The sequence below is a fragment of the Pelodiscus sinensis genome, chromosome 15 (genome assembly GCF_052426305.1).
Source record: "Pelodiscus sinensis isolate ZL-2025 chromosome 15, ASM5242630v1, whole genome shotgun sequence".
NCBI classification, from domain to species: domain Eukaryota; kingdom Metazoa; phylum Chordata; order Testudines; family Trionychidae; genus Pelodiscus; species Pelodiscus sinensis.
Window position 1 is genome coordinate 43,254,511 of NC_143066.1, and position 24,424 is coordinate 43,278,934.

The 24,424-nt window shown below is 44.8% G+C and overlaps 1 protein-coding gene across 3 annotated transcripts in view; it reads left to right on the forward strand.

Moving 5' to 3' along the window:
- The window catches only part of KCTD5 (potassium channel tetramerization domain containing 5), a 53,996-nt gene that overhangs the window by 7,674 nt on the left and 21,898 nt on the right, over positions 1–24,424 (forward strand). Inside the window, exons 2-5 of one of the 3 annotated variants that reach the window (XM_089769354.1) lie at positions 13,250–13,358; positions 16,170–16,261; positions 17,888–17,983; positions 20,520–20,783. In XM_089769354.1, coding sequence (XP_089625480.1) covers positions 13,250–13,358; positions 16,170–16,261; positions 17,888–17,983; positions 20,520–20,768 — 546 coding nt within the window. In that variant the 3' untranslated portion in view covers positions 20,769–20,783. Of the gene's footprint in view, positions 1–13,249; positions 13,359–16,169; positions 16,262–17,887; positions 17,984–20,519; positions 20,784–24,424 lie in introns of those variants that run through there. The other 2 variants (XM_089769355.1, XM_075899979.2) reach the window with 2 other exon arrangements.

Sequence of the window (24,424 nt, forward strand, 5' to 3'; positions counted from 1 at the left end):
CTTAAGGGGAACCATTGATATCTACTTTGTCATTTTCAGCAGCTGTTCTCTATAGCCAACTAACTTTCCTGGGTAACATACCCCGGGTTCTGCAATCTAAGAGGCAAGTTCTTAGTTTTTCCCCACCATATTGTACTAACCCCAGTCAGATCAGCTTCTAAACTTACCAAAAAACATATATCATCTGCCTCTTAAAGCTGCTTCCAAATCCTCATGTAATTAAGTGCGTGTTCCTATAGCCTGATCTTCAGGCTACAATCCAAACAACTCCTAAATCCTTATCAGACTTGCTCATCAGAGTTGTGGATGTGCTCAGTTTGATGCTTCCTAGGATTTACCAGAAGTACTAATCTTAATCACACCAGCTTGTTGAAAGACAGATGAAATACACTAAGTCCCTCCTGAAAGGCTTGCTTTTTTTTGCAACAAATGAAAAATCGGGACTTAGAAAACTGCACAGTGTGACCAAGTAATAGATTTGCTAATATAGTTCCGATTTTTAAGAAAGGGAAAAAAAGCGACCCGGGTAACTATAGGCCTGTTAGTTTGACATCTGTAGTATGTAAGATCCTGGAAAAAATTTTGAAGGAGAAAGTAGTTAGAGACATTGAGGCTAATGGCAATTGGGACAAATTACAACATGGTTTTACAAAAGGTAGATCGTGCCAAACCAACCTGATCTCCTTTTTTGACAAAGTAACAGATTTTTTAGATAAAGGAAATGCAGTGGATCTAATCTACCTCAACTTTAGTAAGGCATTTGATACAGTACCACATGGGGAATTATTGGTTAAATTGGAAATGATAGGGATTAATATGAAAGTTGAGAGGTGGATAAGCAACTGGTTAAAGGGGAGACTACAGCGGGTCATATTGAAAGGTGAACTGTTGGGTTGGAGGAAGGTTCTTAGCGGAGTTCCTCAGGGATCTGTTTTGGGGCCAATTTTATTTAATCTTTTTATTGCTGATCTTGGCACCAAAAGTGGAAATGTCCTAATAAAATTTGCGGATGACACAAAGTTGGGAGCTATTGCCAATTCAGAAAAGGATCGGGATATCATACAAGAAGATCTGGATGATCTTGTAAATTGGAGTGATAGCAATAGGATGAAACTTAATAGTGAGAAGTGTAAGGTTATGCATTTAGGGATTAATAACAAGAATTTTAGTTATAAGCTGGGGACACATCAGTTGGAAGTAACGGAGGAGGAGAAGGACCTCGGAGTCCTGGTTGATTATAGAATGACTATGAGCCGCCATTGTGACATGGCCGTGAAAAAGGCTAATACGATCTTGGGATGTATTAGGCGAGGTATTTCCAGTAGGGATAAGGAGGTGTTAGTGCCATTATACAAGGCATTGGTGAGACCCCATTTGGAATACTGTGTGCAGTTCTTGTCTCCCATGTTTAAGAAGGATGAATTCAAACTGGAACAGGTACAAAGAAGGGCCACTAGGATGATCCGAGGAATGGAAAACCTGCCTTATGAAAGGAGACTCAAGGAGCTTGGCTTGTTTACTTTAACCAAAAGAAGGCTGAGGGGGGGACATGATTGCACTTTTTAAATATATTAGAGGGATAAATACCAGGGAGGGAGAGGAATTATTTAAGTTTAATACCAATGTGGACACAAGAACAAATGGATATAAGCTGGCTAGTAGGAAGTTTAGACTTGAGATTAGACGAAGGTTTCTAACCATTAGAGGAGTGAGGTTCTGGAACGGCCTTCCAAGGGAAGTAGTGGGGGCAAAAGATCTATCTGGCTTCAAGATTAAACTAGATGGGTTTATGCAGGGGATGGTTTGATGAGAGAACATGTTCTTGGTAACTAATTGACCATTGGTTATCAGTGGGAAATAGGTCAATAGAGGGATGATAGGAATTACTAGAGAACTTTCTGGGTGTCTGGCTGATGAGTCTTGCCCACATGCTCAGGGTTTAGCTGATCGCCATATTTGGGGTCAGGAGGGAATTTTTCTCCAGGGTAGATTGGCAGAGGCCCTGGAGGTTTTTCGCCTTCCTCTGTAGCATGGGGTACAGATCACAGCTAGAGGATTCTCTGCATCTTGGGGTCTTCGAAGTATTTGAAGGCTTCAATATCTGAGATACAGGTGAGAGGATTATTCTGGGAGGGGTGGGTGAGATTCTGTGGCCTGCACTGTGCAGGGGGTCAGACTAGATTATCATAATGGTCCCTTCTGACCTTAAGGTCTATGAGTCTATGTTGTAAGATGAAAGCCTAAAACAAAAGCCCGTGTAGCACAGGCCTGAGGCCTAGCTAACAATGGGTAGCACTTGACTAATATAAAGCAAAGCTAAGCTGTGACACAGAGGCAGGCCCCTGCTCACAGAACTTGGCATGAAAAAGGCTGAGTGCATAAAACACTAATTGGTAATAGGCCCAGGTATAGAACAGTAATTGGTACTAGGTACGGACCACAAAATAGTGATAGAAATGTAGCCGTGTTAGTTTGGGGTAGCTGAAACAAAATACAGGTCTATGTAGCACTTTAAAGACTAACAAGATGGTTTATTAGATGATGAGCTTTCGTCCTTTGGGTACGATGTCCATCTTCTTGCACTTGGATAGAAAGATGATGTCTGTCTGTATCTCTGCAAGTTTCTTCATATGGTTGATGGATTTCCATTCCAAACAGCTAAATGTAGTGCCTTGCATGTAGAATAGTGATAGAAATGTAGCCGTGTTAATCTGGTGTATCTGAAACAAAATACAGGACTATGTAGCACTTTAAAGACTAACAAGATCTAATAAACCGTCTTGTTAGTCTTTAAGGACCACGAAATAGTAATTGGTACTGGTCATAAGTGGAAAGCACATTCTAAAACAGTGGTCACCAACCAGTTGATCGGGATCTACTTGGAGCCTCTGACAGGTGATCCTGACTGCTCTGGCTAGAAGGCTATCAAGTGCATGCACTTCAGCTACCCCTCCCCCCATTGCCCTGCTGCTCCTGCCCAGAGCCGCCCCTTGGGAGCCTCCTGCTTGTTGTGCAGAGTGGGGGAGACAGGCAAGGGGGCACTGATGTCACTCTGCCCCCCTCCACTGTACCCCGTCTTCACAGAGTGTAGAGGGTGGGGCCTCAACAAAGGGGTTGGGTAGGGGTACTTGGGTTTGAGGTAGATCCTGGACTGACTTAAATTGAAAAAGTGATCTTGTGCTTAAAAAGGTTGCAGACCTCTGTTCTAAAAGAATGGTAACATCAGCTTGTTAAAAAAGACCTTGGTACCCACACTCCCCACTAGGGTTGCCAGGTGTCTGGTATTCACCCGGAGAGTCCGGTATTTGTGGGCTCCATCTGATTTAAAAAAAACCCAGGAAATACCAGACACGTGAAATGTCCAGTATTTCCTGTTTCCCTCGGACGGAAGCCCGAAGGGGGCAATCTTCCCCTGCGGCGTCTGGTGGGGCTGGGAGTGTGAGGAGTGCGGCAGAGTCATAGCGAAGGGGGGCAGGAGGGGGCACTTGCTGGGCGCCATGCTGGGGGGGCAACGGGCTGGGGTGGGAGCGAAGCGCATGCTGCTCTGGCCCACATGACCTGCAGAGATCTGGGAGCTGTCCACATGATGTCAGTGGGAGCTGAGGCGGCCGGGCGGCAGGAGCAGCGACTTTAAAAGTAAGATTAACTTACCCGGCTGTCCTGTTCTTCCAGTGCCTGACTCTGCGGGGGAGGAGGGGGGTTTGATTGAGGTGGGGTACTCCCGGTGCTGCGGGGGGGCCTGGCTCAGGGGGTGGGGTGAGTGCACTGGGATGGGAGACTGGGGGGCTTGGCTCAGGGGGAGGGGTGGGTGCATTGGGGGTTAGTGTATGGCCCCAAACTAGAGGGAGCGGTGCAACTTTTGCTTAACAACCTTGGTCTCTCCCCCCCCCTTCTTTTTCCCTTGACAGAATTTTTTCCTGGTGTTTTTTGGTGGGGGGGAGGCGTGTTCAGTATTTATTGTTAAACCATCTGACAACACTATTCCCCTCAGATGCCAACCCTGTTCAGGGATGATTGCTCGAACCATGAGGTGCTGGGGGATGGGTAGTATCTGAGTAGCACCAGAGGGTGGCAGCCTAGCAACTTCAGGAGTGATGTGTAACTTGTTTGTACTTCTATATAAAGTGGTGTCTTGGGGGGGAACAGTCTTTGCCCAGCCGAGGGGGCAGGGGGACCTCCCACTGACTGAGCTTGCTCTATTGTTACAGTACGTATGTGTAGTCATTCGGTAGAGTCTGCTGACAGCTATTACTGTACTTAACAATAAACCTGGCCAGGCGCCTTCCATCTCTCTCTGATTTGTGGTCTTTGGGGGCTCTCTGAGTCTGCTTTAACTAACTTTGCAAATCAACGTGACGCACACCATTGAGCACGCATGCATGCAGCCTTCTGGCTATCATCATCAATGGAGCAGGGGACCTGTCGGGACACCATGGCAGTAAATCCTGACCTACTACACTGGTGTCCTTACTACAGATGGATCCCACTGCTCTGGGAAGATGGATCTCCTGCACCAGTCATCAGATTCCTCTATCACCTCAGCTGTCTCTACAGGACTGCAGTGAACCACTGTTTTACTAGCTAACTGGAGACAGGAGTTCATAAAATCAAAATGTTCATAAAATTGAACATTTGAAAATTACAGGAAGTGGAATCATAAGTTACAGTATGGTGCCCTGCATCACTTTCTGGCTCTTCAATGCACTGGAAACAGGGGCAGTGGCTTGAAGATATTTTATGAGAAATACATCCTTTTTTTTCCCTTCAGCCTCATAACTTCTGTGATGTGATTTCCCTAATGCCTTGTAGTCTGTAAGATTGGGGTACATGATACTGAGGTTGTACTGTAATACTGTATTCTGAAGACAAGATCCCCTTTTATTGTATCATCTTCCTGAGTAGTTGAAGGAAGCGGTGGAAGACTTGATGCCTAATTTTAAAAAGCAGAGGCATTCATTAAGATCTGTTTGATGCTTCACACACAGCCATTTGCTCTGTAGTCACAACTGTCCCCAACAGATAAGCTAACTGTCTAAAGTGTTCTGGTCTGTCCATAAAAGGTACAAGAGAGCCCCTTTGAAGTGGCCTAGCTCATTTTAGTGTCTGGACAGATGAGAGATGGGAGAAATTAAGGAATTCTAAATCAGATTTTGTCTACACTACAGGGTTTTTGTGCCAGAAGTTTTTTGTGGAAGAGATCTTGCGCAAGAAGTTTTTGCAGAAAAGCACATCCACACCTCAAAAGCATATCGCAAAAGTGACGTGCTTTTGTGCAAGAGAGTGTCTACACTGCATGGACACCCTTGCACAAGAAAGTTCTGATGGCCATTCACAGAATGGCCATCAGAGCACCTGTGCTTTTTGTGGTAGGCTCTTTTTGCGCAAGAAACCTCTGTTGAGCATCCACACACTTCTTTTTCTGCTTCAGCTCTTGCACAAAAAGGTGTTATGCCTTGTAGAAGGAGGTGTACCTACTCCGCAGAAAGCCCTCTTGTCTGATGATTGACTATAGATTTTCTTACACAAAAACGCGCTTGAGGTGTGGACGCTCCGCGGGTTTTTGTGCAAAAATCCTGTAGTGTAGACATACCCGTTGGCTGTGTGTACACTGGCATCCCTTCCGGAAAAGGGATGCTAATGTAGCACTTTGGATTAGGCAAATCCGCGGGGGATTTAAATATCCCCCGCGGTATTTGCATTAACATGGCTGCCACTTTTTTCCGTCTTGGAGATAAGCCGGAGAAAAGCGCCAGTCTAGACGTGATTCTCCGGAAAATAAAGCCTTTTCCGGAGGATCTCTTATTCCTACTTGACCAAGAGGGGTTGCTTTCCAACCACCGACCAGCTTGACCTGCTGTTCACAAACAGGGAGGAGCTAATAGGGGAAGTAGAGGTGGGTGACAGCCTGGGAAGCAGTGATCACGAGGTGGTAGATTTCAGGATCCTGACCAAAGGAGGAAAGAGTAGTAAAATACACACCCAGACTTCAGAAGAGCAGACTTCAGCTCCCTCAGAGACCTGATGGGCAGAATCCCCTGGGATGCTAACATGAAGGGGAAAGGAGCCCAGGAGAGCTGGCAGTATTTTAAAGAAGCCTTATTGAAGGCACAGAAAGAAATGTGGAGCAAGAGAAGCAAATATGGTAAGAGACCGGATTGGCTTACCGGGGAAATCTTTGGTGAACTTAAGCACAAAAAGGAAGCTTACAAAAAGTGGAAACTTGGACAGATGACTAGGGTAGGGTATAAATGCATAGCTTGAGAATGCAGGGGAGTTATCAGGAAGGCGAAAGTGCAATTGTAATTGCAACACGCAAGGGATGTGAAGGATAACAAGAAAGGTTTCTACAGTCATGTTATCAAGAAGAAGTTGATCAGAGAGGGTGTGGGGCCTCTACTGGATGAGGGCGGTAACCTAGTGGCAGATGATGTGGGGAAAGCTGAAGTACTCAATGCTTTCTTTGCCTCTGTCTTCATGGACAAGGTCAGCTCCCGGACTAATGCACTAAGTGACGCAATATGGGACGACGGTGGACAGCCCTTGGTGGGGAAAGAACAGGTTAGGAACTATTTAGAAAAGCTAAATGTACATAAATCCATGGGTCCGGACTTAATACATCCAAGGGTACTGAGGAGTTGGCAAATGTTATTGAGGAGCCTTTGGCCGTTATCTTTGAAAAGTCGTGGAGGTCAGGAGAGATCCTGGATGATTGGAAAAAGGCAAATGTAGTACCCATCTTTAATAAGGGGAAGAAGGACAATCCAGGGAACTACAGACCTGTCAGTCTTACCTCAGTCCCTGGAAAAAATCATGGAGGGGATCCTCAAAGAATCCATTTTGAAGCACTTGGAATAGGAGAAGGTGATCACGAATAGTCAGCATGGATTCACGAAGGGCAAGTCGTGCCTGACCAATCTGATTAGCTTCTATGCTGAGGTAACTGGCTCTGTGGATATGGGGAAGTCAGTGGATGTTATATACCTTGACTTTAGCAAGGCTTTTGATACAGTCTCCCACAATATTCTTGCCAGCAAGTTAAGGGAATGTGGATTGGATAAATGGACGGTAAGATGGCTAGAAAGCTGGCTAGAAGGTCGGGCCCAGTGGGTAGTGATCAACGGCTCGATGTCAGAGTGGCGGTTGGTTTGTAGCAGAGTGCCCCAAGGTTTGGTTCTGGGACCAGTTTTGTTCAACATCTTTATTAATGACCTCGAAGAGGGGATGGATTGCACCCTCAGCAAGTTTGCGGCTGACACTAAGCTAAGTGGAGAGGTAGATATGCTGGAGGGCAGGGATAGAATCCAGAGTGACTTAGACAAATTGGAGGAATGGACCACAAGAAATCTGATGAGGTTAAACAAGGACAAGTGTAGAGTCCAGCACTTGGGACGGAAGAATCCCAAGCATTGCTACAGGCTGGGGACTGAATGGCTAAGCAGCAGTTCTGCAGAAAAGGAGCTAGGGATTACAGTGGATGAGCAGCTGGATATGAGTCAACAGTGTGCCCTTGTAGCCAAAAAGGCTAATGGCGTATAAGGTTGCATTAAGAGGAGCATTGCCAGCAGATCCAGAGATGTGATTATTCCTCTTTACTCGGCTCTGGTGAGGCAACATCTGGAGTATTGCATCCAGTTCTGGGCCCCCCACTACAAAAAGGATGTGGATGCATTGGAGAGGGTCCAGCGGAGGGAAACCAAAACAATTAGGGGGCTGGAGCATATGACCTATGAGGAGAGGCTGAGGTAGTTGGGTCTGTTTAGTCTGCAGAAGAGAAGAGTGCGGGGGGGATTCGATAGTAGCCTTCAGCTTCCTGAAGGGAGGTTCCAAGGAGGCTGGAGAAAGGCTCCTAGCATACACAGAATTCCAGTGTATTGTAGATCACTGAAGCATCAAAATTGTTTGGCCTTACAGTCAGCCTAGAAAAAACTGTGGTGTTGCATCACTTATCTTCACCATTCCTTGCCATATCCCCAGGCATATCTAGTGGAACCCATCTCAGCAGAAATATTTCCAGTGATGGATCTCTTGACAAAGTGATCATGAACAGGATACAGAAAGTTTCTCAGTCATTAGGAAAGATATGTGTGAGAGTCCTGAAATCCCATAACGATAACCTTCTAAAAAAACACCTTATGTTTTTGTGCTCACATCTCTTCTCTGTGGCTGAGAGACTTGGACACCAGACAAATGACACATCAAACAGCTAAAGGCCTTTCATATGTTGCTTCTGTGGGGGATCTGCTTGTAGGACACAATTACCAACCTGGAGGTAGGGATGTTAGCAGTAGTCAACTGGAGTATTATCAACTCCTCTCCTCCCCCCCCCCCCCCCCCCCCCCCCCGCATCTGAGAAGTAGCTGGAGAGGGGGGTGCAGGGTGGAGGACAGGAGCGGATGTTGATGGAAGCCGGCTTAAAAGCCGGTTCCCCGCAGCATCAGCTCCGTGGTGTCGCGCCCCTTGTCCCCGCCACCTCTGTTGTGAGGGAGGGGAGGCTGCTGTAAAGCAGCCTCTGCCCACGGCAGGCCAAGGCTCACTATGGGTAGAAATTGCTCTGGCAGCAGCCTCTGTCTGTGGCCATCCCTGGTTACTGCGACCAGGGGCTGCTGGACTCAGTGCGAGCTGGGACCGAGCAGTCCCGGCCCATGCTGGTCCGGGACACTGCACTTCTGCATTTGAAATGTATTGAGATCCTGGTGGCTTTTGTGACATTTGAAATGCAGAGCCACAGCACGGGTAGCTCCCAGAGTCAGCATGAGCTGGGATTGCTCAGTTCTGGCTCGAGCCAGCTCCTGGACCTATCCCTGCTGCAACTCTGCAGAGCGGTCCTTATCGACTAGTCGTGTAATCCAGGGGTGGCCAACCAAAACCTGAGAAGGAGCCAGAATTTAATAATGCCAAAAAGCAACAGTTCTATGTCACCAGCCCTGATCATCTCCCCATCACCCCTCTCAGCACATGCCATCCACCAGACAGTGCCTCCTCCTCCTGATCCTCCTGCCCACTGGGATCAGCTCTTTCTCAGTGGGAGACACTGGAGTGTGGAAGCATGGGTGTGCCAGGCTCAGTGGAGAGGGTAGGAAGTGGCAGGATCCTAGGGGGAAAGGGTGAAGGGGGACAGTGCCTAGGGCAGCACTGGGGGTTGAACAGTGAACACCCTCCAGCCCAGTGGAAAGTTGGTACCTGTAGCTCCAGCCCTGGATTTGGTACCTATGCAAGGAGCCACATAGTAACTTCTGAAGAGCCGCATGTGGCTCTGGAGCCACAGGTTGGCCACTTCTGGTGTAGTCGATCCATATCGACTACATAATTAGTCAAATAACTGCAGTTTAACATCCCTACCTGGATGGTCTCCAAAAGTCAAATGCCCTAAGCATTGAGACCATGCTCACAAAAACTAAATTACACTGGGTTAGACTAAGGATGTGAATGGGTAACCAATTACCCAGTAAGCATCACCCTTAACGGTCAATGGGTACCCAGGAGCAGCTCTCGGCCCGCCTGCCCTAGCCCCGAGGGCTCCATGTTTTACCCTTCTGCTGCTGTGGTTCCTGGAAGAACCCTGCATTTCCACAGATACAGATTCATATCCATGGATATCTACAGGGCTCTACACATTGAACACAAGCTTGTCTTTTTAATTTTTTTATAACATATTTTCGTAACATAGTACCTTCCTACCAAACTGGCTTTGTAACTTGTAATGTTAACCTCCACATCTAGAAACATAAAAGTGGCTATACTGGATCAGACTAATGGTCCATCTAGCCCAGTAGCCTGTGTTCCAACAATGGCAAATGCCAGGTGCTTCAGAAGGAATGGACAGAACAGATAATCCTCAAATGACTGTTCGCTATCACCCGTTCCCAGCTTTTGTCAAATAGAGCAGTGGTGTGCAACCTGTGGGTCACAACCCCCTCGGGTGTTGCTGCGCCGTGCCAGCCGCCATTTTGTTTTCCTGCTCAACCAGATTTTTCTTGGCCCTGGGGGTAGCGAATTAAAAAAGGTTGAGCACCACTGAAATAGAGGCTTAGAAACACTTCAGAGCATGGTTTTGCATCCCTTCCCATCCTGGTTAATAGCCTTTGATGACTTCTCCTCCATGAACTTATCTAGTTCTTTTTTGAACTTTCTCATGGTTTTGGCCTTTACAGCCTCCTCTTGGATGAGTTCCACAGGTTGATTATGTGCTGTGTGAAGAAATACTTGCTTTTCATTGAGTTAAACCTGCTACCTGTTAATTTCATTTGACAGCCCCTAGTTCTTGTGCTATGAGACAGAATAAATAACACTTCTTTACTTTCCCCCACCAGTCATGATTTTAAGACCTCTATCTTATTTCGCCTTAATTGTTTCTCTTCCAAGCTAAAATGTGCCAGTTTTATTCATCTCTCTTCCTGTGGAAACTGTTCCACACTCCAGTCATTTTGGTTGCTGTTTTCTGGACTGTTTCCAATTCCAGTACATCTTTTTTGAGATCAGGTGACCAGATCTGCATGTAGTATTTAAGGTGTGTGCATACCGTGGATTTTTATAGAGACAATATAATGTTTCCTGTCTTATTCTTTATTTTTTCCTTAATGGTTCCCAACATTTTGTTCGCTTTTTCGATTATCGCTGCACATCGAGTGGATGTTTTCAGAGAAGTATCCAAATGACTCCAAGATCATTCCTGAGTGGTAACAGCTCATTTAGACACATCATTTTATATACATATTTGTGATTGTTTTCCAGTGTGCATTACTTTGCTTTTATCAACAGTGATTTTTATCTGACATTTCATTGCCCAGTCACCTAGCTCTTTGAGATCCCTATGTAATGCTTCACAGTATGCTTTGGACTTAAATATTTTGAATAGCTTTGTATCAGCTGCAAATTTTGCCACCTCACTGTTTACCCCTTTTTCGAGATCACCTATGAATATGTTGAACAGCACTGGTACCAGTACAGGCCCACAGAAGACACTGCCATTTACCTCTCTCCATTGTCCTCAATACAATTGATAACAATAACTGTAGGTTTAAGTGGTAACAGCTGAATGTGTTTCAAATAGCTGACTGTACAATGCAATTACCTCTGTTCTTCTCTAGTGAGGAGCTTGGTATGGACACAGAAAGGCTAAACAATAGGGTGCGTATTCCTTTGTGCTACTAGATTCTCAGGCCAGCTCTACGCTGGACCCAGAAGATCGGATTAAGCTACCATAAGCCGAGCTTGGCACCATCTTCGCGTTAGGAGGCCAATGCGAGCAAATGCTCCCGTTGGCTTCCCTTATTCCTCACAACTGTGAGGAGTACTGGCACATCTTCAGCATTTGACTTAATAAGTCTTAACTAGACCTGCTACATCAAATGCCAGGAGATCGAACTCTGGCACGGCAAGTGGAAAAGTGGTTTAAGCCTATACCACATAGCTGCTCCCTTAAACATCTTTACATTTTTTCCCATGCTGTTTTTTATGTATGCTTTTCTTTAATGAGTTCTCCATACAGCCATTTCAGGTTGAACCTCTGTAAACTGGGACACTCTGGTCCAGGAACAGGACCAGATTTTCTTGGTGGAAGGCTGGTGCCTAGGAGCCCTGCGGACTGGCATGTTTGCGAGCCGCTGGCACCGAGCTGCCAGCAGGGTTAGGAATGTAGATCACCACACCTGAGAAGCTGGGCGTGTGCCAGCGGGGCTGCCCAGCAGGGTTGGGAACCTGATGCGCTGCAGCGGGGCTGCTCAGCTAGGCTGCTCAGAGTGCCCCAGCTGGGCTGCCTGGAAGCGCCGGAAGCCCAGCACGCTACAGCAGAGCTGCCTGGAGGGGCTGGAAGTGGCATGCCTGAGCTAGGCTTCCCAGTGTGCCCCAGCTGGGCTGCTTAGCAGGGCAGGAGCCCGGTGTGGCAGGCAAAAGAGGGTTGGGGATCAGCAGGGCAGCGCCCTGAGGCGGAAGAGCGTGGTAGCATGGGGGCCAGAAATAACCTTCCCTGGTCTGGCAAATCCCTTATTTGAGACTGGTCATGTCCCAAAGGGGCTGGATCAGGGAGGTCCAACCAGTACCTTGTCTGTCGTCTTATCTGTTATTAAGACTCTCACTGGGATGCCAACCAAAATCAGCCTAGTGATCATAGCTAAGCAGGTAATGAGCTGTAAATATTCATATTTTCCTTCTTTCCATTTCCTGCCCTTACTTGCTTCCTCTAACCCAGTGGTTCTCAACCTTTTTACCAGTGTGGGTTGCTTCCAATGGTACCTTTATGGCCTACATGGCTATTACACAGGTTGCAGCCTTTCCCTAGGAAAAACAGCTGCAAATAAATGTATCAGTCACGCATCTGTAGTGTGGGGAAGTAGAGAGAGAAATACCAGTCACTCTGGGTTCTAGGCCTGTACATAATTTTGTGTCACTCAGGTTCCAAGACAGCAGATGACCATTTGAATTCAACCAGGTTTATTGCACTATATTTAAAACTACTGATACATTAATAGTTATGGATTCAGAATTACTATTATTTATGCATTGTCCGAAGTATGCTAAGTGCTTTACGGAAAAATTAACTATGCATTTAAGAGCATCAGTTTGCCCCTTCCCCCACACACACTACCCCTTCTGAACCCCAGTCTGTGACAAACACCCAGCAACTCTGTGTCCTTTGTTCATCCCTTTATCCTGAACCTCCTCTGCCTTATCGCTCTCCATGACTGGCTGCCCTGCTCTGTTAGCTACATGCCCTCTCTTCTGGTGCCACAGCTGCCCCTGGTGGGAAGAAGGTATAATTGCAGCATCTCCTGTAAATGTATTTTCTGTGGTAGGAGGAATCTGCAGGGGAATGAACTCTGTGCATGTGCAAAACCCACAGAATTCCTCCAGGAGTACCGTTAGTAGGTTAAGTTTGAACAAAGGAAATGAGTTCATGTTGGAGTTGATACCATTTTTAACCTTTGTTCTGTTTCTTTGAGCTACCAGAGTAACATTCTGACTTTCAAGCATTGTTTTTTAACTTCCAAAAGTGTGAGTATTTTATACTTATTGTGTTCTTATGTTTCAGTAAGTATGAATAGTTTTAACTTTTTGTCTCTTAAATGGAAGAGGAACCAGCGAGACAGTGGCAAGTCCCTAATGTAACCTACCTTAAATATTTAAATCTGGGGCATACAATTCTTCTAAAATGTCTCCCCCTCCCCCTCCCCCCCCCCCCAATTCTATGGATAGAACTGAGCACTCCAGTCTGGGCATCTAATTCACTGAATCAGCTGCTTTTTTTTAACAGGATGAAACAGGTGCCTATTTAATAGACAGAGACCCAACCTACTTTGGGCCAGTGCTGAACTATCTCAGACATGGAAAACTCGTTATTAACAAGGACCTAGCAGAGGAAGGTAGGACTTAAACCAAATCCCTTGTTTACTTTATTTTTTCTCAGTATTGTAATTGCTGTGAAAATCACAAAAGAGAAATGGGGCTTGCCTATAGAGGGAAAATCTTATTAAATCAATTTCTATTTTCATCTGAGTTACACTGCAGACAAATCTCTACAGCATTCTACTCTGCCTCAGACAAAATGTAGTAGTTTAAGGCTGGCTAGCGTTGCCCACAGACTGGAGTTTGATTCTTGGCCTTGCTCCATGAACTGGAAACATTACGAAAGTGCACATTCAGTCACGATAATCTGATACCTTGTCCCATTTGAAAGTGACAGCCCTACCTCTTTCCTGCAGTACTGGTGATCTTGAAGAAAGATCTTTCTGGTATTCTTAGGGATAGCTGTGAAGTGAGGTGTTGAAGATATAAAGCAAGAACAAACAAGCAGGGGCCGGGCTCTTTTGAGATACAGACTACACCAGTTAGGGGGAGCTCTTTTTTAATCCACTCCATGGCCACCTGGTGGACAAAGCCATTGAACATGTGTGGGTGTCCCATTCCAGCTGCTTACCCTGTCGGTAACGATAAGCCCAGGTGTCACTCTTGGGTGATGGGGGGGCACGCTTGTCCAAACACACTATCCAAGGCCAATGATCTCTCTTCAAATCCATACTCCACATAACTCTGTTGGAGCTTCAGCTAGTCTAAACGGCATGCCATTGTTTTCTGCCCCTCATTTGCAGCAAGACCTACGTGTCCTTACCGATAATCTCAACACTATTTCTTAAGTCAATTGCCTGGATGGAGCTCCATCCTGCCCCCTCTCGTCAGAGGCATTTCCTACAATATTGACTTCATATTATCCTACTTAATGGGCAAAACCAATGTCATAGCTGACAGTCTCAGCATAAATTTCTCCCAAGCTCGTGAATGGGAGATGGATCAAAGATTCTCATCAGTCTATTCCACTACTGAGGTTTTCCCTTAACAGTCCTTTTTGCAACATCCAACAATACCAGATGCCATCCGTACTGATCCCGTGCAGGACTGGCGCAAGATTGCCACTTTAATGTACGCTCCCCCCATTTCCACTGCTACATTGCATCCTTCAAAATATCAAAAAGGACAAAATAATGAAAAAGAGGTAACATTGTGGAGAAAAGCAGGAGTAGGAAAACTTTTCTGAGGGCCCTGCTGTTCTGACCAAGGCATAGAGGAGGGACTGAAGGATGATAGTCGCTCAAAGTGACATGAGCCAACTGTCCAGTGTCTGGAGCCAGCTGAGGCGCTGGCATTGGAAATCTCCCACTGGAAGGGCCAGGGGCATGCTGATACCTAAAGTGGAACACTCATTGAAGTTTTAGGTATCCCTCTGCCTGTGGCTGTCTGTGTAAATGCACTGCCTGTCAGATGTTTGTGGTTTGACAGAGCATTACAGTGTGAGAAGAATAGCCCAAGTTGGTGGGACAGAGGCTCAGCGGTCCCACAGTCCAGGTTGTACTCCATTGCATGGATGTGAATTGGGGTCCACGAAACTGGACTGAGAGGGGATGCAAAGGCAACCAGAGAGGTTAGATACATGAGTAGGAAATAATGAAATTTAAACTTGGGAAAATATTGTGAAAAACACTTGCTCAACATGAGGCAGAAAGCAGGGAATGCTGAAAGAGAGAATGGGCAGCATTCTGTACATGAAACTGCCATGTGGTGTTGGCAGCCTAGAAAAAAGGTCACTATGAGCAACTTTGCAACATAAGGCAATCTCTAACTTAAGGGGGATAGAAAGAAGTTTTCTCTGTAGCCTGGTTATTTCATAGCTGCCCTCTGCCAAATGTGTTTACCTTTCCCTGAAGCAGTTGGGGACTGTTCACAGATTGCATTTACATGAACCTTGGTCTGCTCTCAAATGACATTTATTGTGTTTATGGAGCACTCTATTAGAAACTTTTTTTAAACTGGGATTTCTAAAAGTGTGTGGGTGTTCCTTTAAAAACACTTCATTATTTGTTTGCATTTTGAGCCTAAAACAAGTTTCCTGAAATGGCCTAATAAAGTTTTTTCTGGGGTTGGTTCAAGTTAGGAATGTAAAATCCCAATTGATCAGTTAATCTAGGTATAGGGTACCTTTTTTGGGTTGGGGGCTGCTGACGCACATTAAAATCACTCAGGGGCCACACACAAGTGAGAAGCAAAAAAACCCAAACAAACCCAAAACCAAACCAAAAAACCTCTCCCACCTTAATGATGTGTCCCCTGACTGAGAAAAACACTCCTTACATTCCCCTCACACGCCAGAGCCTAGGACAGCCCGGTCTAGTAGTTTTTGTGTGGGGCAGCAGGTATGCTGGAGCGCCAGTGCAGGCTCCTCAGTGCTGGGGTGGGAGGACCAGGCCTGAGTTTCCTACCCCTGAATTAACGGATTAAATGTTTGGTTAACCTAGAGTTTAACCAGTTAACTAAGTGGATTTCTTGGTGGGGGACCTTTCCAGCCCAGATGGAGTGGGCCCCGGGCTGCAGGACCCCTGCACTGGCTGCCAAGACTGAAGCAGTTCTCTACCTCGGCAGCCCACAGGAAGAGGGCTGCTCCCAGGAAACTGCTTAGCCAGTTACCAATTCACATCCCTAGTTCAAGTACAGCTCTTCAGAATGAGTTAAACCATGAATTATATAGGAGTGAAGGGCAGACCCATACATCTTGTGCACGCAGAGCTCATGAGGAGCATACTTTCCATTGCAGTGAAGAAGAGCCACCCAGAAACTGGCAGAAAGTCCTTCACCTGCAGTCTTGGTTTACGCTTTTCAAGCATAATTGTTTCTTCCCATGTCAGGTGTTCTGGAAGAAGCTGAATTCTACAACATCACATCACTAATAAAATTGGTGAAGGACAAAATAAGAGAGAGAGACAGCAGAATCTCACAGGTAGGACCTTTTCCTAATGTACCTTCCTAAATGTGACATACGAGGTAGGGCTGGTTAGTCAGTCATTTGTAACTCCCCTGCTGATGTTGATTGGGTGCCCCTTTCTCTCAATATTTTCCTAAGAAGATTTGGGGCTGTGGCAGTTTGCATTGTGACTTCAGTCCTTCTGACTAAGGGGATAAAACTGAACACTAGTGCCCTGCAGTTCCAGGTGGCCTCTGAGGCCAGAATAGCAACATCTGATCCATGCAAATTCTTGTTAATTAGAATGCTTTCAGATTTTGAATAACTGAACGGTGTGGCAGGATATTGGTGTGGGAGAAATCTGCTTGTCATGGTATTTAAACTCCGTAGGGATAGTTAGTATTGAAACATCGAGAGCAGTGACTGCAGATTCCCTCAGTATATGAGGTGATAAGAGACCCCCTAACTACAGGATAATTACAGTTTTTAAATTCTTATGCTGCGTAGGACTGGATAAGCACAATGGTCAGAGTATTCCCATTTAATAAAACAATCTGCTTTCCATTCAAGGAGCAAGACTTTGTGATGAGCCATAGCTTCACTTTTGTTGGTAAAACTTTTGCCATGCAAGGGTGTGAACCCTCCCCCCCCCCCCCCCGACTGACTAAAGTTTTACTAACAGAAAGCATCCATGTAGATAATGCTTTGTCAGAGATACTGTTCCACCAATAATGCCACTGCTGCTTTTTGGGGGTGGTTTTATTTCTCACGATTTTATTTATCTCCTGCTGGCAAAGAGCAGCAACACAGGAGTCCTAACTGTGCTGCTACAGCTGGGCCACTGTAAGGTATGCAGTGTAAACATAGCCTTAGACTGTCATTGAGACAGAAGTAAATTAAAGCTTGAAACATAGCTGATCAGTGCCTGTGTGTCTGGTTCAGTTGTTATTTTGTTAAGGGTGACTGTCACAAACCAAAATTGGTATTAGGATTTTCCTAGGATTACAGCCCCATTTCATTAGAGCTGTGTTACTTTCAAAGGGATATCATTCTAAGATGCCTGCTGATCTGTGGAGTTTCAGATAGGGATGTGAAGGGTAAACCAGAAAGGTGAAAGGTTACAGTTTCCAGTTAACCAGTGGGGTCTGGAGCAGCTCCCCACCTGCCTTAGGCAGGGAGCTGCTCTGGCAGTCCAGATCAGCCTCTGTCCATGATAAGTCCAGTCACACACTTCACAGGAAGGGGCTGTTCCATTTGTTCAGGGTTTAACTGGTTAACTGATTAAATGGGATTTTACATCCCTAGTTTCAGGAGTTTTAGCACCTGCAATGTTTGTGAAATGTTTCACATCTTTTATACAAGGTTATTCAGAAAGGGTAATGAATGGACAGAATTTGAACAAGCAAAAGAAAAAAAAAAGTAGAGAAAATATATCACTTAAAATCTGGTTCCAATGAACAACTGAGAAGAAGAGTGTTGCAAACACATCATTAGATGCCAAAAGTATCAAACCTGGTGACTTAGCTAGAGCCTCAACTGACCGTCTGGTGTTCAGTGTGTCTTTATTCCTGCATACCTTTTTAAGGAATGAGAATTCCCAGTGATGATACACATTGTTGAATACCTCATGCTGTATTGAGTGTCTGATGTTACTTCCTTAAGGTGCCGGTCAAACATGTATACAGGGTGCTGCAGTGTCAGGAGGAGGAGCTCACCCAAATGGTCTCCACTATGTCTGATGGCTGGAAATTTGAACAGGTAACAAGACAAACAGGAGATTTCATTGATTTGTCTTGATTAAACTGCCAGTCACGTCTGATGAGAAATTTTACAGTTTTCTGTTTTCTGTATAAATGCCTTAATTAAATTAAATGGAGTGGGTAGCTCAGGAGACTGGAAATGGAATTCATATTGACATCTGAGTGCCCCCTGGAGCATTTGAAAATTAATGTTCTAGTTCTTCATTCATTTCAGTCCAGTTCTTGCATATGTGGATGTCTGCATCACACGGCTCTTACCAGTTTATACATGATACAAAGGCCTCTGCTGAAAGGACTAAATGTTTCTTATGCCTTACAAACTGCCCTTGCAGAACAGGGCTGAGACACTTGAGGGAACAATGTAGGGGAAGCTTTTAATGCAGCAGAGTAGTGTTTACAACTTTGGAAACCAGAGCTCTAACATGGCAATTTTTATAAGCACTAAAACAATTTATCTAGTTAATCTGCTAAAAATTATTAGTACATTGTAGGAACAGTTCTGGAAATCAAAATGCCAGGTACAGGTATGACTCTGATTGTTGCTTTGAAACCTGAACTGCGTCCTTGTTTGTATTAAACACCTTGTTAGCACCTAATAAATCAAAACAATCGTGAAAAGAAACGGAAGTGAACTCCACGAATGTTCCTTTTCTTGTTCTGCTTACAGCAAATAAGATTCACTTGCACCGCATAGCCATGACTTTGTAGTGGAGTTTAGATTCAATAACTCATTTTAAAAGTTGTAGTGTGACCTTTCTCTGAGGACACTTGGTAATCAAGAATTTACCTGAGGAGCCGCCTTGCTCTGCAGGACCATAACTGGCCACTACATCAACCAGCAGTGGAGCCCTGTGTGAGATGCATGTGCTGAAGAAACAGCTTTCTTGGTGACTGGTCTACAGCTCCGAGAAGAGATCCAAATGACTACACATCTTAGTGCCCTTTAAGTAAATGTAAAACCTACTTTAACTCAACCTTCCCTCAACAAGTCATATTTAAAAAACAAAATGAGCCCTAAGAAGAGCAAGAAGATGAGGGGCACTTTGTGTTCACTGTTAGACATTTGCAAGGTGTTGAGATTGGTGACCATGGTAGAAAAAAATCTAGATAAACTTGCACAGATGATTTCTCATGATTCAGTTTTCCAGTTCAAGTGGTAGGGATCGTCTCTGCCACCTAGATCCCGATGATATCTGTTTTGGGCAAATATCTGAGGATACCTACTAGGCTTGATTTGATCCATGTGCCAGACCTATAACCAGCAAATTGAAGAATTTCCCTGGTTTTTATGTACTGTTTAATTATCATCTCTGCAAGAAGACACAAACAAATGTATTGTCTAGTGCAAAATGAGAAACTTTATAAATAATTTTGTCCATATTCTTTCTGTTTAAGCTGTGTCCATCATACAAATTAGCAATAAATATAGTCTGAAATGTAGTTCAACCATGCCTCCTTAGGTAGAGTGACTATACAAAGTCAGAATTTAAGTGTTATCCTCAAAATTATTCACATCATTATATGAATTGTCCTGTAAATTGCATCCTAAATCCTAACTTTGGATGAGCACCTCTCATTAGTATAATCTGAAATAATTACAGGAGGCCCCTGATTTGTGACTGTCCGAGTTCCAACACCCCGCATTTTTGTAAGTGTGGAAGGGGCCAAAAACCCCGACTTACATCCTCGGCCCGCATTTCTGACGGCGCATGGCTTGCAACACTTCCCCAGGAACCAGTCGTGTTGCAAGTCGGGGTGGGGGTGGGGCTTCTGTATGTAATCTGAATAGGCAGCTGCTTATCCTACAGTAGTTTATATCTAGCTCTTTAAATAGTATGCATGTGCTTTCACATGGATCAGGTACTGCAAAAGATATGAAGATAATTCATCCAATGAGTAATTACGAAATGTTACTGAAAATGTTCTGGACTTCAGCATTATTAATTTTTTTTCTATTTCTGGGTCTATTTTTTTTTTTCAGTGATTTAATGGGAACAAGATTGGACCCACAGTATAAGAGTTCTTTTCTTGGTGTTTTGTAAAATTAACCTTTTTAAAACTGACTCATATTCTTATAATACACACAACACACTCTCTCTTGTTTTCTTTTCTTTTAACTTATTTTACATGTTTCCTTGGGACTATTTATTGTGTTGCCAGTGCTGTTCCTTTGTAATAAGAATTTCTCTCTTACTGGATGGGAGGGATGGAAAAGTTAAATATTTACTGACTTAGTGCAATCAGACTTTGATAAAAAAAAAATTGGCACTTGCCTTCAGGTCATAATTGTCTTTGTAACCACTTGGAAGAATTACACCTAAAAGAATTTAAAATTATATTACATAGGATTCTGCTCTGGGGAGTAAAAAAACCTGTAGCTTTCATTTTTGCACAATTAAAAATAATTACACTGTTTGAGTAGATGTGAATACACAGGAGCCAGTCTGTTGTTTGTACAGTTCAGATGATAGTTTTATGCTCCGGCATTACAAAGGTGTTTTTGTTTTGTTTTTTGCTCTGATTGGTTATTGCAGCTTGTCAGTATAGGTTCCCCGTATGTCTGTGGCCGGGCCCACCAGGCAGAGTTTCTGCTGATAGTGTCACGGGAAGTGAAAGGGGAGGAGAGACGCTTCCAGAAATGCTGCAGTGAGGTGTGTCATACCAGTGCTTTCACCCTCACACCAATATGCATGGCCTCCTTGCATTTCTGCTACTTTCAGATCATTCTGCTTTCTTCTGGGTGCGCAGCATTTGGTAGTTCTGTGTGTAGTTGTTGTGATTAGCTTTTATTGTGTATTCATGATACTTCATTTCATGTTATAAAAGTTGATCTTGTAAAAATCTGTAAAAACTACTTAACTTTTTATTGATGCAATTTTCTTAGAAAAAATAGGAACAGCTATCATTTTGATTTTTTTCTCCAATGTTGTCAGCCTCTCTTCTGTAATTTCACATATATATAATTTATTTAAGCCAAAAAAGTATGTAAATGTTGAACACTATGACTTCTGTAGAACAGTTTCATTTAAGTGTTCTCAGGGACACTTTTTTATACCATTGATTTGTTCTTAGTCCAACTTGAATTTATCAACCATGAAATAACCAGCTGAGTTTTGACTTCAGAACCTCATATTGCTGATTGATGTACAAACAAGAAAAAATTGAGGCTTACTGGTTATGGTTAACTCATAGGGGCTGTTCCAGCCCCACAGGGCCTGCTGTGGGCAGGAGGCTGCTCCAGCTCTGTCCACCCACCGTTTAATTGGTTAACCACTTAACATCTCTAATACTAGCAGACTTACCCAGCATTGCCTGGGTACGTCATGGCAGTGTGCAGGACTCGGAGAAGGGCCTTGGGGATGGGGAGAGAGGGAGTGCAGGAGGTTGAGGATGGGGTGTTTGTGCAAGCGTGAGAGTTGTGGGGTGAGGAGGGTTTTAGTGTGGGAGGTCCCATCTGGCATGGGCCTTTTCTTTTTCCCCAGCACTCCCCAAATGCCAGGGGCTCTTTTCTAGCCCTCTCACCTCTTCCCCGGCTACAAGGGGCCCTTTTCTTGCCCTCCCCAGGCTACCCCTGGCTTCTAGAGTTGTAAGGGGGGAAAGATTTGGGAGGGTGGGGATGGGTTTGGGGCAGAGGAGCTACTTGCCCAGTGTGGTCATAGGCAAGATGTCAGAGCCCCAGCCCTGCTGACAACTCCCTTGTAGATGTGGCTGCCTCCAGTGGGGAGACTGCAGGATTTCTCCCCCGTGGCCTCGCTGCCCTCACTGGCCATTCTCATATCACATCCCTCCAAACAGCAGCCCCTCCCTTTGCATTTTATGGAAAACAGTCCCTTTCCCAGGGCTTCCAGTTGCCCTTGCCATGCAGTGGATGAGTTCCTGGCTCCACCGCAGATGGTGAAATTTGTGAATGCTGAGAGCTGAGGTCCCCATGGCTCCTGTACTCGCCCCAGCTCCTGGCCCCCCAGTGAATTCCCCACTGCTCCCAGCAGCTGCAGGGAACTCACTGTGGAGGCTGGGAGCTGGTGTGTGTTTCTCTGTGGCTCGTGACCCCGATGTCCCTCTTTCCCTCCCCCCCGCCCCCGGCTGGGAGACATTTGCAAATGTACATGGCTGTCAATAGTGATTTTGTGAATTGCAAGGGTCTCCTGTAATTAAAGCAATACACCTCTCTGAAACCTAGCTATACCCATGTAAAATAGTGATAGAGATGTAGCCGTGTTAGTCTGGTGTAGCTGAAACAAAAAACAGGACAATGTAGCACTTGAAAGACTAACAAGATGGTTTATTAGATGATGAGCTTTCGTGGGCCAGACCCACTTCCTCAGATCAAATAGTGGAAGAAAATAGTCACAACCATATATACCAAAGGATACAATTTTTAAAAAGTGAACATATATGAAAAGGACAAATCAATTTCAGAACAGAAGAGGGATGGGGAGGGGAGGACCCATCGTCTCCTAGAGACAACCACCTAACCTCAAGATGATTCTTACCAATAACCACAGGACATACCACACTAATACCAACCCTGGTACCTTCCCTTGCAACAAACCCCGTTGCCAGCTTTGTCCATATATTCACTCGGCTGATACCATTATTGGACCTAACCAAATGAGTTATAAGATCAAGAACACATATTCCTGCGCATCCAGAAATATAATTTATGCTATCATGTGCCGAAAGTGTCCGTCTGCTATGTACATTGGGCAAATGTCTCAGACACTTCGCCAAAGAATTAATGCCCACAAAACAGATATCAGACAGGATCATAAAGAAAAAAGTTTCTTGCCATTTTAACCAGAAAGGACATTGTCTCAACGACTTAATTACCTGCATCCTTTTAAGACTACACTTGAAAGAGAATCCTCTGAACTGTCATTCATGCTTAAATTTGACACTTTACACCTAAGTTTGAATAAAGACGCTAATTATCTTAACCATTACAAAGATAGCTTCCCCAATTATCACGTCACCATATCATTAGCGCAGACATTTACCTCCCCTTCCCCCCCATCTCCCTTCTGTTCTGAAATTGATTTGTTCTTTTCATATGTGTTCACTTTTTTTAAATTGTATCCTTTGGTATATATGGTTGTAACTATTTTCTTCCACTATTTGATCTGAGGAAGTGGGTCTGGCCCACAAAAGCTCATCACCTAATAAACCATCTTGTTAATCTTTAAAGTGCTACATAGTCCTGTTTTTTGTTTCATACCCATGTAAACTTACTTTTGTCAATATAGCTTATAGCTGTAAATTGGCTATATCCATTTTTTGAATTATTTAGCAGCAGAGAAACTGTAGACTAGGTCTTAAAATGCATTTGGAATTCTGAGTCGGCATTCAGATGGGAATAAGATGTGTTTATCTTGAAAATAAGAGGACTTATTAAAGTGAAGGACTAATACATTTACCATACACAGTTCTGTATATTCATAGATGTTTAAAGCCAGAGAGGACCAATATGATATCTAGTCTGATTCAGTAACACAGACCATAAACTTATTCATTAGAAAAATGGAGACAGAAGCCCAGCAGCAGAGTGGGGGCTATCCTGTTTATTGTGTCGAGTGTAACATGTATGATTACCTGCCCTGTGGGCGGGTGGCGTATGTGTGCACCCGTTGCAAGGAGCTCCTGACCCTCAGAGACTGAGTTTGGGCTTTGGAGGCCAGGGTGGCTGAACTGTAGGAGCTAAGGGAGGTAGAGAGCTATGCTGATGAGACTTTCCGGGACACTGTAGTACTGTCCCACCTCCAGTCTGAGAGCCCCAGTGCTCTTAAGGAGGATGAAAGTCTCAAGGGAAAAGAGCATTCAATGGGAGCAGAGGGAAACCATTCCGTAGTTGGGACCCTCCTCCCAGAGGATGTTGCGGTATCCTCTTGCACTGAGGATACCTCTGAGGGGGAGGGAATGCCAGTTAGGAAGAGGCAGGTGTTAGTAGTGGGTGATTCAATCGTCAGAAACATAGATAGTTGGGTTTGTGATGACCGGGAGAACCGTCGGGTCACTTGCCTGCCTGGTGCGAAGGTTGCGGATCTCTCAAGGCATCTAGACAGACCTATGTGTAGTGCTGGGGAGGAGCCGGTGGTCGTGGTATATGTAGGTACCAATGACATAGGGAAGGGTAGGAGAGATGTCCTGGAGGCCAAATTTAGGCTGCTAGGAAAGAGACTGAAATCCAGGACCTCTATGGTGGCATTCTCGGAAATGCTTCCAGTTCCACGCGCAGGGCCAGGTAGGCAGGCAGAGCTTCAGAGTCTTAATGCGTGGATGAGACGACGGTGTAGGGAAGAGGGGTTTAGATTTATTAGGAACTGGGGACACTTTTGGGAGAGGGGGAGCCTATACAGGAAGGATGGGCTCCACCTAAACATTAAAAAGGCCGTAGAGCAGTTTTTAAACTAAGAGATGGGGGAAAGCCGATTGGTGCGGAGAT